General features: G+C 47.8%; 1 protein-coding gene, 1 long non-coding RNA gene and 1 other non-coding gene across 4 annotated transcripts in view; 2 read left to right on the top strand and 1 right to left on the bottom strand.

The window, feature by feature from the left end:
• Nucleotides 1-14,320, bottom strand: part of ENTPD3 (ectonucleoside triphosphate diphosphohydrolase 3) — a 27,842-nt gene extending 13,522 nt beyond the window's left edge. The window contains exons 1-4 of one of the 2 annotated variants that reach the window (XM_053668937.1): nucleotides 14,205-14,320; nucleotides 13,349-13,471; nucleotides 9,814-9,941; nucleotides 6,229-6,346 (exon numbers count right to left, since the gene is read on the bottom strand). In XM_053668937.1, the coding sequence (XP_053524912.1) occupies nucleotides 6,229-6,346; nucleotides 9,814-9,941; nucleotides 13,349-13,388 (286 nt within the window). In that variant the 5' untranslated portion in view covers nucleotides 13,389-13,471; nucleotides 14,205-14,320. Of the gene's footprint in view, nucleotides 1-6,228; nucleotides 6,347-9,813; nucleotides 9,942-13,348; nucleotides 13,472-14,135 lie in introns of both variants that reach the window. The other variant, XM_053668936.1, reaches the window with a different exon arrangement.
• Nucleotides 14,287-27,938, top strand: LOC128627998 (uncharacterized). The gene is made up of 4 exons (XR_008392303.1): nucleotides 14,287-14,414; nucleotides 14,555-14,641; nucleotides 26,848-26,925; nucleotides 27,543-27,938. It is a non-coding gene; the product is annotated as an uncharacterized LOC128627998 (long non-coding RNA).
• Nucleotides 23,959-24,065, top strand: LOC119051553 (U6 spliceosomal RNA). The gene has a single exon (XR_005082944.2). It is a non-coding gene; the product is annotated as a U6 spliceosomal RNA (small nuclear RNA).

The raw sequence follows: 27,938 nt of genomic DNA, 5'->3' as shown, positions 1-27,938 counted from the left end.
TCTCCAAGGAGTCCCAGTTTCTTTTATTGGTTAACAGTATTTAGCACCCAAATTTGGAAGCTGCGGTGCCCACTGTACATTTTTTTGAGGGCAGACCCAGGGAAAACCTTATTTCAAGAGCAGAAGAGATGCATTTCTTATCAGGGTTTCTAATTCAAAACTATAGGTCTTTACTTAAATTCTTTGATCTGACATCTTTATCTTCTTTTTCTATGCTACAAATCCTGGGTGGTAGCGCTCCAAATGACTAACTCATTTGCTTTATTTCACAATCCGTACACAAGTTTGAGTACGACAATACCAGCGCTACCGCCAACCGGATGATCATTGAAAACAGTGTAAGATTTTTTTTTTTAAAGTTCTCTTAGCGTATATCCCACTGAGTGTGGACAGTGTCCGGAAGTAAAGCTTTCTTGAAATCATTTTTCATCTGCCTACTGGCTATGGTTGCTTTCATGCTCAAGCAGCTAAGTTAGATAGTTCTGCCAGAGACCTACGGCCTACAAGTAAAAAGTATGTATCACCCAGATCTCTTCTTTTAATCCTCACCTAAGGGTATGTTTATTGATTTTAGAGAGATACAAAGGGGGGGAGAAAGGGGGGGAGAGGGAGAGAGAGAGAGAGACATCTATCAGTTGCTTCCTGTATGTGCCCCAATTGGGGATCAAACCTGCAACCTAAGCATGTGCCCTGACCGGGAATCGAACCCACAGCCTTTGGGTGTACGGGATGATGCTCCAACCAGCCGAGCCATCAAGCCAGGGCTGCTCCTCTAGCTCTTTACAGGAAAAATTTGCCAGCCCTGACTTAGATGGTTTACGGGCACCTCCAACTTCCTATGTCCAAAATGACATTCCTTACTCCCTGCCATGTCCCCAGGTGACTCCACTCCCGGGTCCCCACTCTCAGGTAACGGTGCTGTCGCCCACGGTTACTACGGTCGAGGCCAGTGCTCAGCCGTCAACCTAGATGCCTCATGCTTAATCCATCCCAAAGTCTCATCAGCTCTCCTTCCAAAATGCCTCTCAAATCAGATCACCTCTCCCCCCGCCCCCCAGGAGCATTCTAAGTCAGAGTTTCTGCCTTTCAGCCCTGCTGACACGTGGGGCCGGATGATTCCCGCGCGGAGGCTGTCCTGGGCACTGCGCGACATTCAGCTGCATCTCCGTCCTCTACCGCTAAAGCCCAGCAGCACCGCCAAGCCCAGACGGGACCATCACAAATGTCCCCAGACATTAGCCAATGTTCCCTGGGGTGCAAAATCGCCCCAGGCTGAGAAGCACTGGTCTAGGCCAGACCCTCACAACATCACCTGTCACCTGCACTGTTCTAATGGCCCTGGTGTCCTCACTTCTCATCTTAGACTGCCTGTGTGTTCACCAGCAACAGACGGACCCTTTACAATGAGTTAGTTCCCTAATCCGAGTCTCCTAATGGCTTCCTGATACACTTTGCAGAAAATTCATTTGAGTAAAAGTCAAAGCCCTACTGCATCTCAAGCCCTCCACGAGTTGGCCCGGCTGCAGCTTCCTTCTCAGTTCTCCTCTCTTCCTCTTCCTCCTCCTGCTCCAGCACACTGGCCCCTTTGATTTTCCTGGGCAGTGCCAATCTGCTCCGGCCCTGGGCCCTTCCTCTTGGCCTGCCTTCTGCTCAGGGCAGTCTTCGTTCTTTGCAGGGCTCACCCCCTCGTCTCCCCTGCGTCCCTGTTTAACCCTCACTCCTTTGTTCTTCCCCGGTCAGGTCTCAGACAGCATGGCCACTCTCTGCCCACCTGCCTGGCTTCATTTCTCTGCACAAAACTCTCCCCGGCACATCACACATCTGTTCACTTACCATCTATCTCCTTCATTAGGATGTAAGTTCCGTAACAGCAGAGACTGTATATTTCATCTTAGAAGTCCCAGTCTCAAGAAATGTTACTAGCAAACAGCAGGCACCCAATAAATATTTATAATGAATCACTGAATCAAAGAATGAGATTTTCAAATCAGAATACAACTCTACAGTAAGGGGATTGTGTAGGCCAAGTTGGAGCAAACCAAACCTATTCCAATAGAGCTGGCCCTGGATAGGGACAGCTTAGGGGCCTTGCTGGAATGTCAACACTTGGCATATCCCAACATGTCACCAGAGGGACTATTTGCATAAGGTGCCTTAAGCCTCCTAGAGTGAAAAAAGGTGGGGTTCATAGGCTCATGGAATCCTGGGAGTCTCAACCCCAAGAACAGGGAGTTAAAACTGCTATTCCAGCCCTGACTGGTGTGGCTCAGTGGATTGAGCACAAGCCTGTGAACCAAAGCGTCACCAGTTCCATTCCCGGTCAGGGCACGTGCTTGGGTTACAGACTAGGTCTCCAGTAGTGGGCGCGTGAGAGGCGACCACACATTGATATTTCACCTCCCGTCTTTCTCCCTCCCTTCCCCATGGTAAAAATAAACAAATAAAATCTTTTTAAAAAATGTGCTTGAGCAAAGGGTGCTTTCAACAGGGAAGCGGCCTGCTCCCTGGAGCCGCTCATTAAGGTGTTTCAATAGAGATGGACGTTTGGGCTCCAGCGGAGTGAAAGCATTTCTAGCACTGGTGCGAAGGGCAACGCGAATGCCCCCCCGTGGGAGAAGGTGGCAGCCGGCCTGAGCGCCGCACGCTGCAAAACAGAGGAGGGCGCCCAGGGGCCAGTGCCCACCAGGGAAGGGCTTTCCAACCAGCAGCCAGAGCTCCCGACACCTGCACGGCCACCAGCACCCGGAGAACTCCTGGAAAAGAGCAGCCACTGAGGACTGAGACTCCACTCCCCAGGGAGCCCCATGAGAAATGAATTCCTGAGGGCCTGTGTGTTTGCGAAACACTGCTGGGCAAGCACGCAGCGGGGAGTCCTGGGGAAATTTGCAATTGAGAAACCAGAAACCCAAATTATCCTTGGAGAAGCAACATGTCCCTCTGGGGATGACACGTAACTGAACTTCAGGTCTGTCATTAAGCTTTAGTTTGTGGTCCTTCGGTCGTTCAGGGTAAATACGGATCGCTGAGGCTACTCTGATCATAGAGGGGAAGATCCACTTGTGGGTGTGGCGTGGGCTCTGTGACCCTGCTCCTGCCCTAAGTCACCTCCTGGGTGGGCTGAGGGCCCCCACCCCTGAGGGGCTGCCTGTGTTCCTTCCCAAGGACATCTCACGTCTCCCTGCAAGTCACAGGCATGTCAGGACCCACTTGGCTAAATTACTTGCAGTCTAAACAGATCTTGTAAATGTGGGGCAGAGCGACCTTTTGGCGAGAACATCTACCAAGAGTTCTAACTCGTGGTGCCCCGTGACTAATAGCTAACACTTATTGAGTGCTTCCTGGTGTTTGCTACCTGCTTTACATACATCGTCGTTTAATCTTAAAATTATTCCTATGGGAGAGGCATTACTATTATTAGGTGTGGCTTTTAGAGAGGAGGGGTCAAGATTCAGAGAGGTTAGATAACTTCCCGGAGCTCACACAGTAGGGATGAGGTGAAGCCTTAATCGCTATTCTGCGCTCTCCTCTCTTCTTGAAATGGGTGGTCACTCCTCTGAACAAGCAGCCTGGTGCCCTCTCTCACGGTGCCCTCGCGCTTGGAGCTGAGGAATAAATGGCTCAGACGCCAGCAGAACAGAGACGGGATTTCTGGCAAGCTGCTGCTCCCTCGGACCTCTGGCCAAGCAGGACTCAGAAAACACCCACGTTCCTTGCTGGGGTGAGTCCGGAGAGGTGCCACACAGAAACTCTCCAAATAAAGACGCATTGTCCGGGCCGCCGGCAGCCTCGGGGTTTGCCTCAGCTACAGAGAGCTCGCGTCTTGCTCTTCTCAGGACCACAACACCCAACGACTGGAGGTGGCAGGGTGTCACAATCCCACCCTTTCAGGCCATTTCGGCCCAACAGAGGGTGACTCCGACTGGCCGAAGCTGGGTCAGGCCTGTGTTGCACTTCATCATCTCCTTCTGTGAGACCCTTCTCCTTACCCGCTCCTGCTCCAGGTGTGAGCCTTTAGTAACTACCTACCTCACATCCCTAGCTCTGACTCAATGCCTGCTTCTAGAAATCCCAGCCTGGAACACCTGTGCATCAGGGCAGACGAGCGCCAGGATGCCCTCCGCAGGAGGGGAGATGACCAGACTTCACCCTGGTCTTCAAAGGAAGACTGTGGGGAAAGGCCAAGTCTGCCTCTCAACGGGTTCAATGCCATGACCCCCGAGAGACTGGACTATCTGAGCCGCTCATTGACAGGCAGGAAGGAGATACTGAGCAGCAGGAGGACTAGTGTGGAGTCTCTAACCTGTCGTCCTGTGAATATATCTGTAACCCATACAGGGCACCTCAAGGATCAGAGGGCTCTGAAGTGACTGGTTTTGGAAAAGGCTCACACAGACACACACTCATTCACTGGGCTTGACCATGGAACTAACAGCAACATGATAAAATTTCTGATAGAAGAATATCTTCATGACCACAGGACAGGGAAGAATTTCTTAAATGAAATATACAAAAGAGAAAACCGAAAAGGAGAAGGTTGAAAAGGGCACCTACATAAGAAAGCAGAATTTCTAGTCATCAAAAGGCATTGTGAAGAGACTACAGTGATCTGTGAGATGATATTAGCAACGACAGAATAACAATGCCAGAAAAGCATTCATACTCAGAACATGTATAAAGAATTTCAATGAATCAATAAGAAAAAGTCAAGCAACTCAGCAGAAAAATGAGCAAAAGACATGAACAGTCATTTCGCAGAAAACAGAAATGGTCATAAATATACAGAAAGATACTCAACCTTATTAACCAGGAAAGTACAAGTGTCCATTAACGGGAAAATGAATGAGCTGCTGCTACTCATACCAACACAGATGAATCTTAAAACCCCATGTGGGTGAACAAAGCAAGTTACAGAACAATAACTGTTTGATTCCTGTTTAAGTGAGTACAAGTTCAACTTCATTTTCAAAACCAGAAAAAACTAAATACACAAGAACAAAACTATAAAGAAGAACAAGGAAACAGCCAATGTAAAGTCCAGGATGCGTTGTCGGGAGGCAGGGAGTTGCGTGGAGGGTCATTGAAGATGTTGACTATGTTCTGTTTCAGGACTTGGCAGGTCATGGGTCGAATCAAGTTCATCATCTTTATTTGAACAGCCTGTGAGCTACGATAGTGTCTACATTTTAAAACGGTGGGCAGAGAAATTAACGGAAGAATAAAGAGTACCTTGTGACTTGTGAGAATCATGTCCAAGTTTCAGGGTCCATAAGGAAAGTTAGGAAAGTTCTCCCGGAACACAGCGGCTCCTATTTGTTGCCGAGTTGTCCATCTCCCTCCACCCACCCCTCTCCCACCCACATCCACCTGCGAGAAGACAATCTGTGGTGAGTCTCTCATGTTTCTGCTTGTTTTATGGGAACAGGCACTGACTGACTTTGTTCTGCATTGTTTTTTTCTGAGGATGTTTGCACTGCAAACAGGCTCAGAAGACAGAGAAAGGCTGCACCCCAGAGCGAAAGGCTAGCACTTTATGAAAGTTTCAGGCTGTCTAGTCTCGGGTTTCTCTTCTGCAACACGACCCACCCACCGTGTGGGCAGGTCCTGCCGGGCCCTCCTTACATCATCCCCGGGGAACCAGCGAGGGAAAACTAGCTGAAACTCTGGCTACTGCTGTTGCTGTGAATAATAAACTGTCCTTTCTTTATTTTTTAAAAAGATTTTACTTATTTATTTTTAGAGAAAAGGGAAGGAGAAAAAGAGGGAGAGAAACATTGACATGCAAGAGAAACACCAGTTGGTTGCCTCTCACATGCACCCAAATGAGGGCCTGGCCCGCAAGCCAGACATGTGCCCTGACCAGGAATCAAACAGGTGACCTTTTGGTCTATGGGATGATGCTCAGCCTGCTGGGCCACACCAGCCGGGGCTGTCCTTTCTTCCTGACCCAGGGATCTTGTGTCTCCACCAGCATCCATGAAAGAAGGGCAGGGTAAAATCTCAGCCCATTCACAGTTCGTGACATGCCCTCCAAACCTCCATGTGTTACAGGTGAGAAAACTGGCCCAGAGAAGGGCAGTGACTCTCCCAAGGTCACTGTTACTGCCTGTAGCAGCACTAGCATAAGATCTCATATTTTCCCCGACACCCAGCCCAGGCGGCTTCTCCGGACTGACCACCCCAGGCCTCCGAAGGACACAGGACTCTGCCTCGCTTCCTTCTGGGCCTTACCTTTCACGCTGCATTTGTAGGTCTGGCTGACCACTCCGGTATTATTCTCCTTCTCCGCTGGCCACTGATACACATAGACGGTGGTTCTGGAAGACCCGGCGTCGAGCACGATTCCATACTGAACAGAAGGGGGAAGGGAGAGTCAGACACGGGCAGCGTCTGATGCTGGGATGAGATGCAGTAAGTAACCCTCTGTCTAACGCAGTGTCAGAAAGAAACAGCGCTGGAATGTGGGACTGAAGGCGTGCTCAGTGGCTTAACCCAGAGTGAATGGAAGACCCAAAGGTCTTCCTTGTGGACCCCATGGTCCAAAACATAAGGACTGCACGAGCTCCTGGCAAAAGCAAAAGGTCCTAAGATCGGCTTTCTTAGATTTGTTTATTACTATCATCATCACCATCATCACTTGTACTAGAATAGAATAGAATAGAATAGAATAGAATAGAATAGAATAGAATAGAATAGAATAGTTTATCAAATACTTATAATGTACCAGGCACGGCACAAATGCTTAGGTCTCAGTGCATTGACAGTGCAGCTATCATCATCGTCCCTGGCTGATAGGTGGGGAAACTGAGGCTCTCACAGAGTTGGGGTCAAGCCTGGGTCTAACAGAGTCCCGAACGGATACTCATGACTCCCATGCTCTCATCCAGTTCCAAGGAAACCAAGTCTAACAGGGTGACTGTCTAGTGAATAGGGTGCCAGGGATATCCCAGCAGACTGACTTCATGCAGACAAAAAGCCCTTCGAAAGCAAAGCTCGTAGTTGAGTGGTGTGCAGACCTGGCTGGAGAGAAGGCGGTCCAAGCTGAGCAAGGAGCCAGGGCTTTCTGGAGAGGAAGCAATAGATTACCCAACTCTCGCTCTCTGCGAGGCAGACCTGCAGGGGCTGCAGGCAAGCTGAGTGGGCCACAGGCATCAGAGACCCCAGTGATGGCCCCACTTGACAAGGCTTAGAAGAGAACAGCTTCAACACAGCTGGGCCCAGTGTCCACACTCTGGAGAGTGATGGCCAAGCACGGGAGAGTGACCCAATGTGGGGAACAAATGTGGGGAACAATGTGGGGACCTGCACAGGTCACCGCAGAGAAGCTGGGCCCTGGAAGCCCTGTGACTATGCAGGCCCCTCCCTCTTCAACAGGCACAGCCTGCGGCTGCATGGGCAGCGCAGCTCGGTCTTGGTCATACCGGACGGAGAAACTGCACGGCCTCCGCACAGTTGCGGGCTGGAGGTAGGGACAGTGAAGCCTCAGGAGGAGGAAGATGCTGGACTTCATGATAATAAAGCAAGTGGGGGCCTCGGCGAGAAGGAAAAGAATGTCATCATGCTCACGCTTCCGGCCCATAGAGCAGATCAGACCAGGGACAATGACAAGGGGACATTTGGACCCTAGTTTTATTGATTTGCTCTTAAACACAGATAAACCAAGGGTAGGCAAGGCCTGGTTGGATTTAACTGCAAGATACCATGACCTTTCATGAGGGTCTTGGGGAACACCCCAGGGTCCCCCAGAGGGGAGCTGGCCCCTCATAACCAACTGTCGGGCACACACAAAGGAAAACAGGGCTTGAGGTATGAAAACACAAACAAGACCGTGGAAAAGCCCTCGCAGCCACTCAGCCGCACCCCCACCGGCGCCATGCCTGCCCCAGCAGACGCCGCACCAGGAAAGGGGTCTCTCGCACCCCAAGGAGGGCCGCATGGGCAGCCGTCCTTCCCAAGGCTGTCCTTCTTCCCCTGGTTCAGCTGGCCCGGACTGTCTGCTTTTTTCTTTCTTTCTTTTTAATTTTATTGTAAAGAGAGGGGAGGGAGGGAGAAAGAGAGGGAGAGAAACATGGATGTGCAAGAGAAATGTCAATGGGTTGCCTCTCAAAGTGCCCCAACTGGGGACCCGGCCTGCAACCCAGGCATGCGCCTTGACCAGAAACTGAACCAGTGAACTTTCGGTTGGAGAGACGACACCCAACCCACTGAGCCACACCAGGCAGGGTGACATCTGTCCTTTCCCACAGGAATCCACCCAGTGACTTGGAAGGGCCCTGGGGGCCCATGTCCCACTGTTAGACAATGCCCTGTCCCCTGCAGCCGTGACCGGGGCCTGCCAGCACGACCCCGCAGAGATGCCAAAGCCCATCTTTGACTGGGTACCACTCGGTGAGGGTGCGTCGTCTTGTCCTTCCCAGCGCTTACTTGAGGCCGACACTCTGCTCCTTTCTTCCTTCTATGAGTCCCGCTCTGCTCTACCTGTGTGACCGTGGGAAGCCACTGGCCCTTCTGTCCTTCTATTTCTTCCTCTGCCCCAAGAGGGGTGGTGATAATTCTGTCTACATGGAACAGTTGCTGAGGGCTCCCCGCCCACTGTCCTTCGGGCCTTACCATGTAATGTCCAGCCACGCACTGTCCACCTGCCTGAAGGCCTGAGCCCACCCAAGGACATTGTATGTCAGAATACCAGAGTTAATGATCCCCAGGGAGCACCTCTCACCTGAGGACCGGTGGCAGTTGGTGTGTAGACACACCCTCCAGCAGGACAGCTGGGAGGCAGGTGTTTCTAGGCCACTTGGCAGAGGGCGGCCCTGAATCGAGCTCTGCACAACTTCCCGGCATCCCCAGCAGGACTGAGGTGCCCACAGGGGTAACCAGCTGGGTAGCAGGCCCTCTAGCGGCTGCCCTCCCTCCTGCCTCCCCTCCCCATCCCCTGCCTGTGCTGCCTGGGCCACCCTCAGATGACCTACTTGCACTCACATCTTAGTTAGGGGAATCCACCTGAGACAGCAGCATCACACACCGGCAGGCCCCTCCTTCAACCACACCCTCCACCTGCCTCGGGATCCGCTTTTCTCCACTCGAGTTCCTCTTCCGGTTCCTCCAGTAGGAACAGAGGATTTCCCTGTTACCTCCCAGAAGGAGTGCAAGGCAGCAGCTGGCAATGGCCTTGACCAGCCTCACTTGTAGGGCCTGAGGGAACTCTTTACAGACTTTACAACTTTGCCCTGCCCTCTCCACCCACCTGTGCTCTTCCCACCCAGCAGTTCCATGAGGTAGAGAGCCTCATGCACCTGTATGCGGACTGCAGACGGCAGGACAGCTCGGCCCCCATGTCCATGCTCTGTCCACCCTCCCTGCAGGCAGCTGACCCTTTGCCTCCCATCACGCCAGTGATAGAGACTCTGGAGTCCCAGGCAGCATAGCATATTCTGGGAGGAGAAGCATAGCTTTGGCTTGAATGGGCAAGTTCTCTTTACATCCCACAAAGGGACATAAACCTGCAGTGCAGCTAGAGCTGGTCCTTCTGAAATACGGGGCTCAGGGCAGGGGCCCCAGTTCCTGGGATCTAAGTGCTACTAGCCTTCCCCCCAACTTGTGGGGTACTTTCCTCTCCCAATTCAACAAACTCTCCTGCATCTGCTTCCATCCCCCCACCCTCCATTCTGTGCAAAGGGGAGCGTGCCCTCCTGTCACCGGCCAGGACCCCCAGCTGCAGGTGGGGAAAACGATGTCCTTCTCTCCTGACTCATGGCTTTAGAACAGTCGATGCCATAGCCCATCTCTCCCCTCCGACGCCAGTCCCTTCGCACTAACCTTCAGTCCTGGAAGGAGAACCTCTTGGTGGTGAGTCTGGATGAGTGTGACGGTCACCAGGACCACGATGCTCAAAAGCAAGACCACCAAGGCGACGACGGCTGGAGTTCGGGAGAGAGCCCTGAGGCCTAAAATGGGAAGGAGACCCAGAAGGCTCATGAGGGGGAAGTGGGAACAAGACACGCACCTCCTTTGTAGGGTCCAGGGGCTGGATGCAGAATCCCTTGGTGCAAAGTCCCGCCTCTGGCATTGTGAGACCCACGCTTCTAGGGTGCAGAAGACATTGGGCTCTAATGCCCACTTATTTTTCCTCCAAAGAGCAGACTACACTGTGTTTGCACAGTTTCAGCTTTTAGGTATTTAGTTTCATATATTATATTAGTTTTACATTGTTTAGCTCTTTATATTTTTAACATGTTAGTTTTATATATGTTTACATCTATTAGTTTTATACCATTTTCTGGTAGTTTCATATAGTATCATATTACTTTATTTATATTAGTTTTATATGTATTTTCCATGTATTAATTTAAAATATATTTATATATATTAGTCTTATACAGTATTATATTAGTTTTCAGGTGTGCATGATTTAGTTTTCTGGTATTTCTCTAAGTATGTTATTTGCATTTACTGGTTGTCCCTGAGATAATTTACAACATTTGTTTCCATGGAGATTACAAAAATACAGGTTTTCTATCAAAGAAGGTATTATTTCATTTAATATTTTTAAATGAAGTAATCATTTATTTCAGGCTCTGGCTAGTGCAGCTCAGTGGATTGAGCGTGAGCCTGCGAATCAGTCACCAGTTTGAGTCCCAGTCAGGGCATGGGTTTCTTTCCAGCCAGGTCACCAGTAGGGGGCGTGCAAGAGGCAACTGCACATTTGCCTTTCTCCCCTCTTTCTTTTTCCCTTCCCTTCTCTAAAAATGAAAAAATAGAAGCTTTAAAAATAATCTCAGATAAATAAAGAGAAATTGGTACTCTACCTCAGACATAAGCCTTGACTCACTGCATGATGACTTCCCGTAGATCGAATGATAACATGTGTACATTTCTCAAGGGCTGATTCCCAGTAAGAACTTGCCCTCAGGCACCTGTCCCGAGTCTGCAGTGAAGGCCCCAGGTCACCTACACCTCCAGAAATCAAGACTAACTGGACTCCAGGACGCACGTCCCATCCCAAAGGGGTCCTGTAATCTCCGGCATTTGCATATTAATCACAACATGTAAGTTATAGTCACCAATTTAAAAGCTAAATAACAGCCCTGGCTGGTGTGACTCAGTGGATTGAGTGCTGGCCTGTGAACCAAAGGGGTCGCCGGTTCAATTCCCATCAGGGCACATGCCTGGGTTACAGGTCAGGTCCTCCGTAGGGGCCACGTGAGAGGCAACCACACATTGATGTTTCTCTCCCTCTCTTTCTCCCTCCCTTCCTTCTCTCTAAAAGTAAATAAAATCTTAAAAAAAAAAAAAAGCTAAATAATAAATAAATAAATGAAAGCACATGAATACTCTTAAGTATATGGATTCTGAATAAAGATAATGATATAATTCTACATGTATTATATAATAATAGATCCTGTCTGTACATATTACATTTTGCAACAATACCTCTTGATCATAAGAAACTATGTCTCTTTATTCCACTTAATAGAATATTGCTCAACTGGATGATTACGAGCAGATATTCGCTTGGGCCTTCACAAACCCGTGTGGGCTAACGAAAATTTCTTTCCGCCCCATCTGACGCCCCTGCTGTGCAGATGCTGCCAAGGACACTCCCTGCCGTCAGAGGTGGTCTGCCTTGCTGCTGGGAGCGGAAACTGACGCGGCACCCATGGAAGGCCACGTGCCAGCACTCACTGACGGTAACTGCCGGCGGTTACACCATCTGACTGGCACTCCCAGCTCTGGGGACTGACTGCACAGGAGCCCCGACTGTGTAAAATGACACAAAGTGAATCGCTGACGACTCCTTTGTAGTAGCAACCGAAAGCCGGGCCACCCGCCATGGAGTTGACCTTAAAGAGTCTCTACAGGGGTCCTGGATCGCTTTTCTGTGATTCGGGAGAAAAGCACAGGAACCAGTTTATCCACAGAGGCAAATGCCAGTATCAGCTGTTAAAGAACCCACACGGCAGTGTCAGTTTAAGGGACTTTTTTTCCCCTAACAAGACACAGCAGAGACTTAATCCGCCAGGTTGAGCTTGTCCTTTGGGAGGAGCGTAACAAGAGTCTGCATGTGTGATGTTACCATATATATGTTAAAATTCCAAAGTGTTTTAGGAAAACCTGGAAACCAACATAAATCAGCTCCTTAGGCACAACCTCCCTTAAAAAAAAAAGATAAAACATTGGTATAAATTGCCCCCACTATCCCAAAATAATATCCTTTTGGAAGGCAAAAGGCCCTATTGAGGGGCAAAACTAAAGAACATCTGCCCAGCCCTGACCGCTGTGGCCCCATGGATTGGACATCGCCCTGCAAGCCGAAGGTCACTGGTTCGTGCAAGAGGCATGTACCAGCATGGGTACATGCCTAGGTCGTGGGCGTGCAAGAGGCAACTGATCGATGTTCCTTTCCTTCTCCCTTCCCCTCTCTCTAAAAGTAAATAAATAAAAATCTAAAAAAAAGAAAAAACAGCATCTGTCCATAGGAGGGATGCAGCTTGATATGTAAGCAGGCCCCTGACCACAGCCTCCCGCTGGCCTCCCAAATCCTCTGAGCTTCAGCAGTTTTTAGGTAAAAAAAAAAAGAAAGAAAAAGGAAATGGTATGCTTAACTTAAGCAAACCCTTGCTCCAGCCGAAAAGTCTATCACAAAGCAATATGGACTAGCCCAGGTCTCACCCAGTCAGGGAACAGGGCCTGGAGCGTGATATCATTAGGGCGGACAAACACTGTAATTACAAAGCACCTACCTCAGAGTGGAGAGCCTCCTGGGTTTTCCCAGGAGCAACCGCAAACAGTGCTCCAGAGGCAGAGGGAGGGAAGGGGGCGGGAGAGAGAGGGAGAGAGAGGGGGAGAGAGAGAGAGAGAGAGAGAGAGTGTGTGTGTGAGTGTGTGTGTGTGTGTGTGAATTCTGCACCAGGGCCAAGGCAGGAACAATGCTGACCCACGGTGGGGGCCGCGGAGAGGCTGCAGGCGCTGTGCCAGCAACAATGCTTGAATGGAAATAGAGGGAAGATCCAGGTGCTTTAAAGTTCATGACAACATCAACACTATTCTAAAGCCAACCTTACCCACTGCTGGGTAAGGGAAACCACAAGGGCCAAATTAATGGATTATGCAAACCGGAAAAAAACCATTTAATCGAAACATGCATGTTAGTCCTCGTTTGCTGTTGCTTTGATGAAAAGCATTACTTTCATATGAGGAATGCCTGTGAGAAAGCCCGTGAGCAACTGAGTATCACACTAAAGAGGTTCAGCCGTCATTTGTAGGGGATGGGGTGAGAAACCGCGGGCTGAAGCTGGGATTCTCCTGGGATTTGAGAAAATCACGCCAGCTGCCCGCTGAGATACATGCTTACCTGCTTGCTCACAAGGCTGGCGGGTCAGGACACTGAACATCTCTTCACCCAGCTGCGGCTGAGAGAACACGGAATGACGATGCGTCCAGGCCCCAGATGTATAAAGTTCAAAAGCCTTGCACACTGTCAAAACACAAACCCACTCCCTCCAGATCAAAACCTCACAGCGGCGGTGTGTGTGTGGGGTGGGGATGGGAGGTGAGCTGAGAACTTCGGAGAAGGGCCCAAAACTGGGGCTTAAATTCCAGAGTCACCTCCCCAAATGCAAGAAAAAGGAGAGAAAAGGCTTTGCTGACATTTTAAATTGAAAAATAAATATTCACAAATCAGTCTAGGTTTTCCTACAGAATTTTCCACCTGTCCGCAGCACCCTGGCCAGGAGAGATCTTCCAGTCCTTACTGACACACACGCACAGGGCTCCGGCAGGGATTTCTCCAAAGCACACAAGCAAGGCAGGTTTCTGCTTGTGGTCGTGGCCCCGCGAGCCTGGGGCCGCCCTTTCAAGACCCAGAGGGGTATCTTTAGCTCCTGGCTGGAAACAATTACGAGCGGATTTGGGGTCCTGGGAGCCAGCGCCCCAGCATTCGGGAGGCCCCGGTCCCCACGCAGCCACAAGCATCTAAGCGCTCAGCGCATCTCCAGACCCCGCGGGGGAGCTCTGGAAAGACGCGTCCAGCTCTCCCGGCACCGCAGGGACCACCTCCTCGCCGCCAAAGATTTGGGGTTCGCGTCCCTCGGTTCCCCCTTCCGGCCCCCTGCGGAATCTGATTCCATTTCCTTCCCTACCAGCTCTCGACCTCACGAAGCTTCCCGTTCCTTCTTCAGCGGACCGGACGCGGGATTCCCCGTCCTCACCTGTGCGCGGACGACGCGAGGAAGGCGACCGGAGCTGCCGCAGTTGCAGCCGGCGGACAGCGTGCAGGAGGCTACGGCGGAGGCGCCGGGGAGGCTGGGCGGAGCGGCTGCGGCGCCCGGGACCGCCCCCTTGGCCGGGTCAAGGCTGAGTACCTCTTCACGTTCGTTCTCGTGCTTCATTCCACTACCACGTGAGCCCGAAATAGAAAGGTGAGGGGCTTGAGAGGCCTCAGGCCCTCCAGCCCTGATCCCGCTGGGGCCTATACTGGGGGAGTGGGGGAGGTGTCCCCTGCCTGCCAACCCCTCTCTTTCCTCCGGTCAGGGCCTGAACGCTTTTATTTCTCTTCCAGTTTCCTCCACCTACACCCAAAGCTTAAACGGAGGAGGATGTGGAGGCAGGGAGGAACAGAGACAGGACGCTCCATAGGAGCCCGCAGGTGAGCCCTGTGTCCCAACTTTCCAAGGACTGCAGACCGGTCCACACTTGTCAAGTTGAGGGTGGGGCCTGGGATCAGACTGGCCCTTGGGTCACCTGGGCCAAAAGCGCAAATTAGTGCAGAGACTTTCCTTCTCACATACAGGGGGGGCAGAAGTAGCTTCAATTACCAGCCATCATTATCTAAACGACAAATCCTAAGTCAGGATTCGAAGTAATAACAACGGTAAGGATAAACAATGCAACCAAACAGTACAATAATTAATGAATAAGAATACAAGAATAAACTCTGAGTTTCACATACCCCCAGCTGTAAACTTACGTTTGCCCACCCTGTATTTTAGCAGACCTGCCCTGGCTGGGCTGGGGGACAGGCTCACTGGCTATTGAGCAAAGCTGTCCCCTTTCCGATTTTAGATAGGTGGCATGAAGCCAAAAATTGGGACATGCATTGCCTGAAAGAGGCCAAACAGGTAAAGTGACGAAAGAGTAGCGTGAGGGGCTGCAGAGATTCAAGTCTGTTCACCGCCTACCCCGGTGACCCCAGGGATCCCTGCAATAGTCCCTGCAAGAGGCCTACCCTGGCTTCTGTTGGACCGCTCCTCTTCGTGGCTCCTGCTTGTCTGGAGGAAGGCGCTGAGGCCCCTGCTGTGTCCTGGGCCTGCGCACCCTCCCTGGAGAGCTGGGCCTGGGAGCCTCTGAGCTCAGAGACGTGAGCTCCAAGCCGGGGCAGGTGTGTACGCATGCGCACAGGTGTGCGTGCATTTTCAAAAGGTCTTAAAAATCAAATTTGTGAGGTAACACCTATGCGCTTCTTTATTGTCACTAAGCAGTGAGCTCTAGCGGCAAATGCAATGCTGTGATGAGTGCTAAGGGTATTTAAAGACATTTCCCATAACTAGCAGGCGATAGGAAATACCTGGGAGGACACGCGGTGACGGGCACAGGTCTGACCAATACCACTGGGCTTTGCTGACTCCACTCATAAGGGGGATATTCCATTGTTCCCCGCACGCGAGGGTACCAACCCCCTGGATTCTGCGTGCGGACCGCAGGTTAAGAGGCTGCTGGGCTGATTTGCAGAGCAGAAGTGTGGGTTTCCTGCTCACAAACGTTTGATGACTCATCCATTCAGTTAGGAGCTCGCACTGCCTACGGAAACAGGTCCAGATTGATCCAGGCGTTCGATTATTTGTTACCAACTAGTTTCCCCTGCCTTTATCTACAGACATGTACTGTACTTCCTATTTCTTTGCTTCTTGCCTTTTTCATTCAAAAGGTTATTTTTTAACCCTGAATGTGTTGTTAACACCTTGTTATCTATAGATTTAGTCAAATAATAATCTTCTTTGGCCCTGGCAGCTGTGGTTTAGTGGATTGAGCGCCAGCCTGTGAACTAAAGGGTGCGGATTTGACTCGCAGTCAGGGCACAAGCCTGGGTTGTGGGTGGGTCCCCTGTTGGGAGTGTGCAAGAGGCAACTGATTGATGTTTCTCTCCTTGTCTTTCTTCCTCCTTTCTCCCTCTCTCTAAAATAAATAAATAATAATATTTAAAAAATAAGGTATATTGTATTCTATCATAATAAACCACAGCGCACTTGGGCTTTCCGGTATTTGTGAGTATTTGGATCATTCTCGTTTTGGGGTGTGTGTGTGTGTGTGTGTGTGTGTGTGTGTCTGTGAACAATGTGTTGGATTAATTCTTGGTATTTTTAAATGACTAAAATATTTTTGAATTCTAGTTATAAATTCTAATGCATTCATTATCAATAGCAAAAGCCCATGAAAATGAGAGCTCTCTGGAGTCCTCAGAACTTCTGTTTTGGCCAATTTTACGTCAGTCAGAGACAGGCGCATGCTCACTCTTCCTTAGCACTGAGCCCGGTCCCTGCCCGGCGAGCGGCAGCCACCGACAGGCCCAACCGAATCCTTTCAGGCGGGCTGAGATGTGTAAACAAGCACCTCACTTGTTCCCGGGGCACCGATTTTAATTGTAACCTCTTCCCACTCTTTAATCACCTGATTTAGGAAAATGAAATTCTGCACTCCTAGCTGGAATATGCCTAATTTCCTTGTCCGCTTGATTGGCTTCAATATATCTTATCTTTTTTTTTTTCTGCCTGATTGGATTCTGCATTCTTTTCATAGTTTTCTTGTCTGTCAGCCACAATTCTGTTGTCATTTTTATTAACAGTCCTCTCTCTACAGTGTGCCTTTGTTTGCAATTGCACCTAATTTGGTTCTTATTTTTTATTTTCCTTCTTTCCACTTTTTAGATGTTCGTTGTTCTTTTTCTAACTTCGTGAGCAAAATGATTAGCTTATGACCTCATTTAATTTTAACTGCCTTTCTACAAGCCCTGCCTGCCCAAAATAGTCACACCGAAGGTTAGAGCTTCAATTTGGGGGGAGGGGGATACAATGTAGTCCCCAACACCTACGACGTCCCTCCTTCTCTGTGTCCTGTGCTTCTGTCTGTCTCCGCCTCTCTCCTTCTCGGCAATTAAAAAAATTACTGTGCCTGCAATCAGGTGTATTCCCTAATATGTTCTATAGTAAAACAAAAATAAAATGTCTTTTCACCTAAAAAGAAATAACAACGCCCAATATCCACCCACAATGGTTTTGATTTAAGAGACCTACAGTCAGTATTGCTATGACTTTATAGCTTTACACTTGTATTTTTTACTTCTTCAAAAGTTAATTTTTTTTTAGTAAACTTCTCACTTTAGAAGTTTCAGCTTTACAGAAAAGTGGCCAGAATACCATAGAGAGTTTCTGTATATACCTCAAACCCAATTTTCTCTCTTGTTGCACTTATCACAAGTCACACACTGGTGCCGATGCACTATTTAGGAATTCAAGTCCGTATTTACCCAGGTTTACTTTGCCATCGAGTTTTGGAATTTCACCCTCCAGCCTCTGAGGTCTACATTTGGGTCTGACATTCTCCTGACCTGCAGTGATCTATAGCTTTTACTGATTCCTCTGGCCTCAAGTTCTCTCTTTGTTTATGGCACCATTTCCTTACTTGTTTGGACTTCATCGATGTACTGAAAATTTGTATCATGGTTGTCCTACAAAGTCAGCCACAGTTAGAGGTTCCTCAGTGTGAATGGTGACACAATATTACTCCCAACAGCAGATAGCATGGGGCAGGGTATTGGGGGGGGAGGGGGCCCTGCGCAGATACCTCGGCGCAAGGGTCCCTCTCCCCCAAGTACAGTCACAGGGGTTCACACCTTCGCCCGCTGTGGTGTCAGGGGCCACCAAGGCCTTTCAGTTTTCCTGGCACGCTCCCCGGGGGAGGTGAATGAAACAGGACACTCAGATAGGGAAGGAACCAAGTCCCGCTTGGTGATAAGTTTTGCCCTTTTGAGAACTCACCAGGTGAAGGGCGGGTGCAAGCCAAGGGGAGATTCTGGCCTGAGAGGTTTTTCTTCTGGAGAAGGTGAGACATTCAGCCAAGAGACCTCAGCCTTCTGATGGCGCCTCCCTCGGCGACCCTGCCCAGCACAGCCGCCCGGGGCACTGTTCATGCGAACTGCAGCCCTGGAGTTTTGCTCTGTGCAGCCTGCCCCGCCCAATACCGCGGCTGTGCTAGGCACACAGGCTTCCAGGGCGGCCGGGTTCCCCTTGCTCCCCACTGCTTGCTTTTTTTTGTCTCAGAAACTTCTGCAGGATCCACTTCCAAGACTGCATTTCTGAGTGTACACCTCCTTGAGCCCCTCCCCACTCACCTCCAGGACTGTTTGAGGATTAAGTTCTTCCTTCCTTTAGGAACTGTGGACCAGTTGTTGGATGCTGTTGATTCTGTCACCAGTACTGATGGGCCACAAGGTTTTATATATATGTGTGTGTGTGTATGTCTGTATATATATGTATATATGTATATATGTATATATACACATATATATGTATACATGAATTTATAAATATAAATAGAGCTTTTTGAGTCTAGGGCTAAGGGGCATATAGGTAGGAATGCCTGAAGGTGGGCGTAGTGACTAGCATTTTTTTGTGTGAATGTGGAAGTTGGAGTTTAGAGCGATTAAGTGATTTCAGTGTATGTAAAGGTGACTCCTGGTTTGTCTGACCCCAGTAGGTGGAATCATGTACTGTCTGGTTAGTGATTTCTAGTGAGAGGAGTGAATACAGCCCATTTCCGAGGCCTACTATACATACAGCAAAATGCACAAGTCTTAGCACTTAGTTCGATGAATGTTTCATCTGTAAACACCAGCTAGTGCAGGAGAGAGAACATTTGCATCACTCCAGAACGCTCCCTTGTAGCTCTTCCAAAGATTAATCATTATTCTGTTACCATAAATAAGTTTTGCCTGTTCTTGAACTTGATGTAAATGGAATGGCACAGCCCGGGCTCTGCAGTGTGGCTTCCCCCTCTAGGTCAGCGACGTCAGCTGCTGGCTGCAGCAGTTGGTAAAGCACGCGGTCCCTGACTACTTAGTCAGGGGCACTGACCTCCTTCCCCTCAGATTGTCAAATTTAAAAAGAAAACAACAATAGGCAATACAACAATAGCCGCCTGGTGTGAATGAAACAAAATTATACTAACTTTTTTTTTGTCAGATTGGCAAAAAATAGATTTTCGGGTGGGCCGCAGAGTTTCAGTTAAGGAGATTAGCGTGCCGTGATGAAAGAGGTGGAAAGCTGCGGCTGAGTCTTGTTTGCCCTCCTGGGTGACACATGGAAGGAAACCCAGACATCAAGGACATGTCTGTGAGAGGGTATGCTGAGTCACAGATGTCCTCCAGGGCTCTAATCGCCAGGTTTGGGGTAAGGCCCCATCCTGAGTGAACTGATAACATCTGTCTTTGCTTTGGGCACAATAATGAAGGTCGTTACCTTGGTGCACTTTTTCTATTTAATGACTTCCACTCTTTAACCACATTAGATGTGCCTGTGGAAACCAAATGAACCCCACTGGGACAGCCCTGGCTGCATGAGTGTTTTATCTCATTTGATCAGAAGGCGGACTGCAGCAGGGATGGAAATGCCAAGCTTTTGAAGGGGGAGGGCCCTCGCCTGTTTTCTCCTATCTCTTTATAGCCTTGTGCTGGGTAGAAACACACCCAAAAGTAAACAAGAACTGCTGGCTACTGGTCTTGAATTGGGCAGGAGGAGTCCTCTTTTTCCCCATTCTTTTCTCTGCTCTTTCATTATTGCGACCATAAATGTTGGTATAGGCAGACAAGATAAGCATTGAAAGTTCCACAGCTGTGTTAGCCCTCATGTCTTAAAAAGCACTGTAACCGGGAGGTACAAATTCGGGCATTGCCATTTACTATCTGGGTGACTCGCCCTCTCTGTGCTTCCATTTCCTCAGCTGCAGGAGCGGGGCAGGAACTGTACCTGTGTTACAGGACTGGTGGGAATCTGCGCATTTACATACACGCATGGAAGTTCCTATAAGGTGCTTGGCGTCCAACAGGCTGTCAGTAAATACAAACTATTATAATTACGGAACAGTGCTCAGAGCATGTGGCTCTTCCTGCATATATTCGTGGCCTAAAAGAACATTATTGGCTCAAAAATATAATAGGAAAACTGCAAAACAAAATCTATAGATATTAAGTAAGTTTTGTGGAAGGGACCCATACTACTCACGAATAGCCTCAGGCTGCCTTGTGTTTCCTAGTTCCCTCGCAGGTAGGTGGGGCCTTATGCCTGGTTTGGGCTGCTGAGTACGACCGGAAGTAGCCTCTGTCCCTGCTATGGGACATTTCATTTTAAAGCCAGTGTGTGACTCTCCAGCTTACTCCTTCCCGGTTATGGAGACTGAAGAAGTCACATGTTCTCACTGGTGCAGTTACCAGGTGGCGATGCCTTCGGAAGTCCGGGTTCCCAAGTGACTACACAGAGCACAGCACCTCCAACCCACACTGGACAGGGAGTGAGTCAGAAATAACCTGGTGTTATGTTAAGCCATTGAAATTGCAGGGATTTTTTTTGTTATCTCAGCATAGTCTAGCCTAACCTGACTAATAGAAGTGTCTACTGAATGTAACATGCCAATCATTCAATTATACGCAACTCGATCTAACTCTTCCTTAGTTGTATATAAGTTATATTGAATCAAGTCTCCAGAATGGTAGGGATCTTAATTTTGTTCACTAATGTATGAAAAGTTCCTAGAATAATGCCTAGGACAATGTAGAGCAGACATTCAATAAATTATTATGATATGGGTGTATTATAAAGGATTGGATAAGACTATAGGCGGAACTCTCAAAAGTAATACCAAGGTCTTAAAATGGGTTCAGATACAATCAGGAGTGCTGGTTCCGTCACATGTCGATGAGACAGAACTGTGACAGACTCTCTGGGGTCTCACCCTACAGTCTAGACGATGACAGGAAGACAAAATCCTGACGTGGGCAAACCACACTTCATCCTCAAGGCCTTCCTCACGCTCCTCCATTTTTAAATTCCTTTGTCCCCCCCTTGTTCTTTGCAGAGAAGAGGAGAGAGCTAACTGCATTCCTTTGAATGATGTAATTTAAACACGATTCCAGAGCAAAGTCAGAAGAGGTGATGTGTGGCCTGCTGGCCAGGCCGTTCAGTTTTTAAAATGTTCATTTTAATGGTGCGGTATTGTGTAGTTTTTAAATATAGAAATGTCAAGGCTCTGCCGCCACCACAGTGAAGATGATGTCGGTAATTTCACTGACAGCACAGATATTAGCATGGACTCATTACCAAAATAAACCAGATCGTGGATAATGGGAATCAGAGAAGACAGGCAGGAAGACTGAAGAAGGGAATATATTTATGCTCTTCTGTCTTTGAGTTTGGTTTTGCTTTGAAACTGTAAGCCTACCTTGCTCTTCTGATACAGGAAAAAATTATGATGGGCCCAGGGAGGGACATTTGTTGACTTGAGGAAAGAAAAAAAGTGAGAATATAAAATCTGGGGAAATTAAAAATTTTCCACCTTTATTCTTATAACAAAGATAGAATGATGCAACCCTATCCAAGCATTGACAATAATTTTTGGCATTGTTTTATATTTTATTAGCCATGAGCTATTCTTGTTTGTTTTGGTGAACTGGGTGTATGGATCATTTACTCATGTTTTTTTTTTTTAATTGGGTTACTCATCTTTTACATACGTTTCTTTGAAAAGGTAGAAGATTAAAATTAAATTTTGTGTCCAGAGACCCTCTGCCTACTGGGGCTTTTGAGTACTCACCAATCCTATGGTGTTTGTAGCAGGATTCTGGGATAGAGCAGGGAAAATGGGAGGAGGGAAAGTAAGAAGTAACATAATAAAAATCCCCGCGTTGGAGAAAAATAAGGTCTGGGTTGAAAGTGCTAAATTGAGTGCCCAGCACAATAGATGAGAAAAGAGGCAGACAAGCACTTCATTGTGAATTTTCAAAACGTCCATGATGGAGACAAGATTGGCGAGAGAGAGAACAGCTAGTTCACTTACAAAGGAATGGAAATCAGATTGCTTTCATAGGAACCCTGAATACTGGAAGGTGGCGAAATCATGCCCTGAGATTCCCTTCTAGACCAAAGACAATGATGATGATGGTAAAAAGTAATAATTCCAACATACAACTAATAACTAATAGTTACTGACTGCTTACCAAGTGTCAGGAAATACGCTAAATTCTTCCCATTGGTCTTCTCATTTAATGCTCGCTACAAGTTTAATAAATAATTTATATTATCCTTTTCATTTTACAAATGAAGAAACTGAAACGTAATAAGATTAACCACCTTGTTAAAGGCTGTGCAGATAGAAAGCTTTGGAGGAGAAACAAGTTTCCCCTCAAATCACAAAGATACTTGGATTATGCAGTAAGATGTCCATGCTCACACAAGGTAACAGAGGGAAGAGATAGAAGGAGAGAACAAATAGAAAACTGGACCAAGACTGTGACGTTTAAGGCATGAAAGAAACATCCATCAGAAGCAGAAAGCAAAAGGACAGTATCGTCGCTCTCATTAACTGTTAGTGAATGCTTCCCCTCTACAGTGGATAAACCCAATCGCAAAGTCTTTGACCTTAGGAATGTGCCTGATACTTGGCCTCCCCTGTGGCATTAGGCACATAAACAAACACTTGTCGGCTGCTGAAGCCAGCTGATGGCTGCAATGTGTTCTCGTACGGATGAAATATATTTATACCTGGAGCTTCACTTACCTTGAGAAGCAGGAGAGAAAGTTCAAAGGGAAGAACATGCAGGGTGTTTGGGTGGCCCCCTGAAGGGGCAGGCGGCTCCCTTGAGGAAACAGGATTTAATTGACCTTTTTCCAAGTAGGACTGTGCTGGTAACAGAGTCTTGCTGGAGCACTGGAGTGAACAAAGGCCCTTAGGAAGGGAGCGAACCACCTTGGAGGCTGCCGTTGATGACCAGCCTTGATAATCTCAGGAGGGCAGAATAAAAAAAACATTCTGGGGGAAATGTGAGGTGCTTGGGCATTTGGAAAAATTACTTAGACATGTACCAGATCTGTTGGATTACCGGAAAAAAAATCACAGAAAATTAAGCAAATAAAAACTGGGGACAAAATAGAAAGCTGTAAGAGGAGGAAGCAGATCATAGAACCTCATGGGTCACCAGTGAACAATACGTACGTTGGCTATTTTTTAAACCAAAAAGCGATTATATAACCATATTGCGAAGAAGACGGGAAAGCAGGAGGTCATGGGGTATAAGAGAACTAAATTCCTAAACACCGTAATTAGAAATTAACAGCCACCCTCTAAAACTGATAAAGTTAGAAGTAGCAATAAGAACATCCAACTTAAAACCGTGAGAATACGTAAAAGAAGTAGCTGCCAAAAAAGTTGAAAATGAGGCTTCTGAAGGACAGGGTGGGGTCGGGGTGGGGAGAGGGAGGGCAGAGAACTGTCTTTTAATACTATTAATTTTTAACGTATGTGCCTGTGTTACCTTATTATTAATTTTTTATATTAGAAAGTATGTTCACATGTTTCAAAATTCAAATGGCACAGTAAAAAGTCTGCCTTCTTTTCTGCACCTCCCCATCCACGTCCCCTTTGCCAAGGCAACCAACACTTTTTTCCTTGTGTAATGTTCCAAAGATCATTTGCTTGTATTGTTTTTATTCAAATAAATATTAGTTTAAAAGGAATTAAGGCAAGAAGAAAATCTGTAGAGGTATGTAGCTCTCATGGTCCAACACAATACATTTAAACTCAGTGCAATACGGTGACTTTTGTGGAAAATTAATACAATGTCATAATTTCTTGAGATCATCAGTAGTCACCTTTGCTTTAATGACAGTTTTCCTGAAAAAACAAAACAAACAAAAGAAGTCCGTGCTCTCTTCAGCAGCACATACACTAAAATTGGAACGATACAGAGAAGATTAGCATGGCCCCTGAGCAAGGATGACTGGCAAATTTGTGAAGTGTTCTATATTTAAAAAAAAAAACAAAAAACCTAAGCATATAGTTAAATTAAAAACCATCAAATTTACAATAACTACCACTTTTTCTCCCTGGTCACTGGCATGAGCCTTAGATGTCATTGTCTTATATTTGCTGCCACTTTGTGGATCAGAGGAATGCTGGCTTCCAGCCAAGTGTTCTGCCCTTACACTTGACAGTAGAACTGTCTTCCAGAGCTAATGGTAAGTTCGGCTGCTGGTTTTCCTAAGAGTCAAGGATAGATATTAGTAAAGACAAGATGCCATTTGGGAGCAGCCTCACTGGTTATTAAGCACAGCGTGTTTCATCCAGTGTGGGAAGCACTTTCCTGGGGCTCCGAGGACCCATTCCCGAGTGTGAGTGAGGTTCAGCAAGTGGAGGGGCCGGGGTGGGGGAGGGGCAGGGAAGAGGAATGAGATCTCAGAGGCTTTGCTGCTTAACTATAGAGGAGATGAGAGAAGTTAATCCTTGCAGCTCCCTGACTGTCATGTCAATGGCCACATCCGCCACCAAACAGGTGTCTGTGTATTCATTTACTCATTCACTCAAACATCAAAACTTTCTGACTGCCTATCACGTGTCTGTGCCAAGCTACATTCAGAAAGTACAGACAGGAGACTTCCGCCAAGATGGAGGCATAGGTGGAGACACCGTGCTTTCTCACACAACCAAGTTTAGAGACAACTAAATATTAGCAACAGAAAACACAGCCAGAACACAGAAAATTGAACTTTTCGGAAGTCTGATAACAACAAATTCGACCGGTAAGAGGGGCAAAACCAGCAGCTGGTAGAGCAGGGTAGCACAAGAAAACTCGGTCAGATGGACTCAGGCACGCGGAACCCAGGCGCAGGGTTGGACCTAGTGAGCAACCCAGCGAGTGACCGCAGGGAAACAGCAAGGGAGCAGGGCTGTGGGTTGACTGTGGTCGCGCATTCGTGCACAGAGACACAAGCGAGGGAGCCGGCAATTGGACGGGACCCAGTGGGTCCCCGCGGAGAGTGGCAGCAGAGGGCGCGGCCATTTCCCTGCTCTGACCCTGCCTCCACATACAGCATCATAACCCAGCGACCTGAGTGGCCCGGCCCTGGTGAACCACCTAAGGCTCTGCTCCTCACCCAGCGGCGTGAAACAGCAGAGGGGGCCGCCATTTCCCTGCTCTGACCACACCCCCACATACAGCGTCACAACCCAGCGACCTGGGAGTCCAAGGCTCCGCTCCTCATACTTAACGGGTGAGAACAGACCAAAAATGGCTCAAGAAGATCTCAAAGCCCCAGAGCCTATAAATCTAAGCGATGAATAAATAGCAAAACTCTCAGACACACAGTTTAAAACACTGGTGATCAGGATCCTCACAGAACTGGTTGATTATAGCCACAAATTAGACAAACATATGAAGGCGAAACTAATTGAAATGAATGGAATTGCACAGGAAACCAATAGCGATGAAAAGGAAACTGGGACTCAAATCAATGGAGTGGACCAAAAGAAAGCAAATAATGGCCTAACAGAAAAGAGTGAAGAAGCAAGAATTCAAAAAAATGAGGAGAGGCTTAGGAACCTCCAGGACATCTTTAAACGTTCCAAACATCCGAATTATAGGAGTACCAGAAGGGGGAAAGGCACAGCCACCAGTGGAAAACTTATTTGAACAAATAATAAAGGAGAATTTCCCCAATCTGGCAAAGGAAATAGACTTTCAGGAAATCCAGGAAGCTCAGAGAGTCTCAAAGAAGTTGGACCCAAGAAGGAACACACCAAGGCACATCATCATTACATTAGCCAAGATTAAAATGAAGGAGAGAATCCTAGAAGCAGCAAGAGCTAAGGGGACAGTCACCTACAAAGTAGTTCCCATCAGACTGTCAGCGGATTTCTCAAAAGAGACCTTACAGGCAAGAAGGGGCTGGAAAGAGGTACTCCAAGTCATGAAATCCAAAGACCTACAACCAAGATTGCTCTATCCAGCAAAACTTTCATTTAGAATGGAAGGACAGATAAAGTGCTTCTCAGATAAGATCAAATTCAAGGAGTTCATCATCACCAAGCCCTTATTATATGAAATGTTAAAGGGACTTATCTAAGAAAAAGAAGTTAAAAAAGCATGAACAGTGAAAGGACAGCAAACTCACAGTTATCAACAACCACACCTAAAACAAAAGCAAATTAAGAGGACAGCTAGATCAGGAGGGAACCATAGAAATGAAGATCTCAAGGAGGGTTAGCAACAGGGGAGTGGGAGAAGGAGAAGGGGGGAGAAGGTACAGAAAATAAGTAGCATACACAGTAGATAGAAAATAGATGGGGGGGCAAGAATAGTATGGGAAATACAGAATCTAAAGAACTTGAGACACATGGTCATAAACTAAAGGGGGGGTAATGGTAGGGACGGGGGGTAGGGTGGGGGGAATGAAGGGGGGGAATAGAACAACTGTAATGGAATAATCAATAAAAAATAAATTTAAACACACACACACACAAAAGAAAGTACAGACAGAAGGAGTGAGACAGACAGGAGCTCATGGGTGAGATGCTCTTTATTTTTTGTGATCCCAACTAAACAAAGGATTTGGAATTATACATTCTGGAGCCGGACATTCCCTTTGAAGTTATCTTTCCAGCTGGGGCCCTGTGAAATTGGGCAGCTGGCCTAGGGCCTCACTGGTATTTACAGAACTAAAATAAATCCAGTTTCCACTCTGATTGGGTCCATGCAGTGAATTATTAAAGGCGTCAAGAGCTGTCAACAATGACATTCTGCAAGTCTTTTCACAGGAAGTTTCTGGAAATGTGACTGAATGGGATCCTTGACTTTTCATGGGCTGAAACAACTCACCGAGCAGCTCTGACAAGGTGAGAGGAACTGTCCCCATGGGTCAGGTGGCTCCTAGACCCTCCAGGTCAACCAGGTGGTCTGTAGGAGTGGGCGTACTCAGCTGGGGGAAGGTGGGCCACAGCTGTAAGAGCCTCAGGGGATGAGGGAGGGACAGATACCGTGGGGGAGAAATCAGGAAGTGGAGTAACCAGAAACAAGACAAAAAGTCTTTGGTAACATCCACAGCCATGGTGGAAAAAAGAGAAGGGAAATTATATGGAGAGAGGGATGGGAGGCGTGGGGCTTGCCACGCAGTTAGGAGGACACCCAGGTTTCTGAGGGTGGACAGCCTCCTCCTCTGGGGGAGTGTGCAGTGTGACTTACTCAGATGAGCACTGGGAGCTGTATTCTGTCTTGTCAAGAGCGTCTGATCCTCAGGGAATAAAGCGAGCAGGCAGCTTTCCAAAGTAAAGGGCAGCTGAATCATGCTTTCTGAAAGAGAAAGAAATAAAATACGACTCATACAATATTCAGAAGAATTAAGAAGCTGAACCACAAAAACGTGCAGTTAGCCTTGGAATGCAGGGCCCAGGTTGACCAATGCTGTGTGACCGGAAGCCCCTATCCTAAGTCACGTGGTTGCTCCTTCTGGCAGGTTGAAGCCCCGAATGAAGACTCTCCTATCGAGCATGGCACAGAGCATCTTTCAGAATCGGAGGGCAAAAGCCAGACCGTCTCTCTGAGCAAGGCCAAGTTCTTTAGTACACAATCCTACACACACACACACACACACACACACACACACACACACAATGACACACATGTAAAGCTTATGAACAGCAGCATTGTTTGTCATACCAAAAGTTTGGAACAACCTAAGTATCTCTCAGGGGAGGGCAAGGTGAATACATGTATGCAATATTGACCAGGAAAAAAAAAGAAAGAAGGTTTTCATGTACCAGCATGGAACAATATATTACAAAAAATAAGAACTCGTGTTTACTACCATGTACAACAAACATTTGAGAATTTGCTAACAAATGCACAGACT

Source organism: Artibeus jamaicensis, unplaced genomic scaffold (genome assembly GCF_021234435.1).
Source record: "Artibeus jamaicensis isolate MK-2021 breed Jamaican fruit bat unplaced genomic scaffold, CSHL_Jam_final contig_519, whole genome shotgun sequence".
Lineage (NCBI taxonomy): Eukaryota > Metazoa > Chordata > Mammalia > Chiroptera > Phyllostomidae > Artibeus > Artibeus jamaicensis.
Note: the sequence above shows the minus strand (reverse complement) of the source record. Positions and strands in the feature narration are given on the sequence as shown.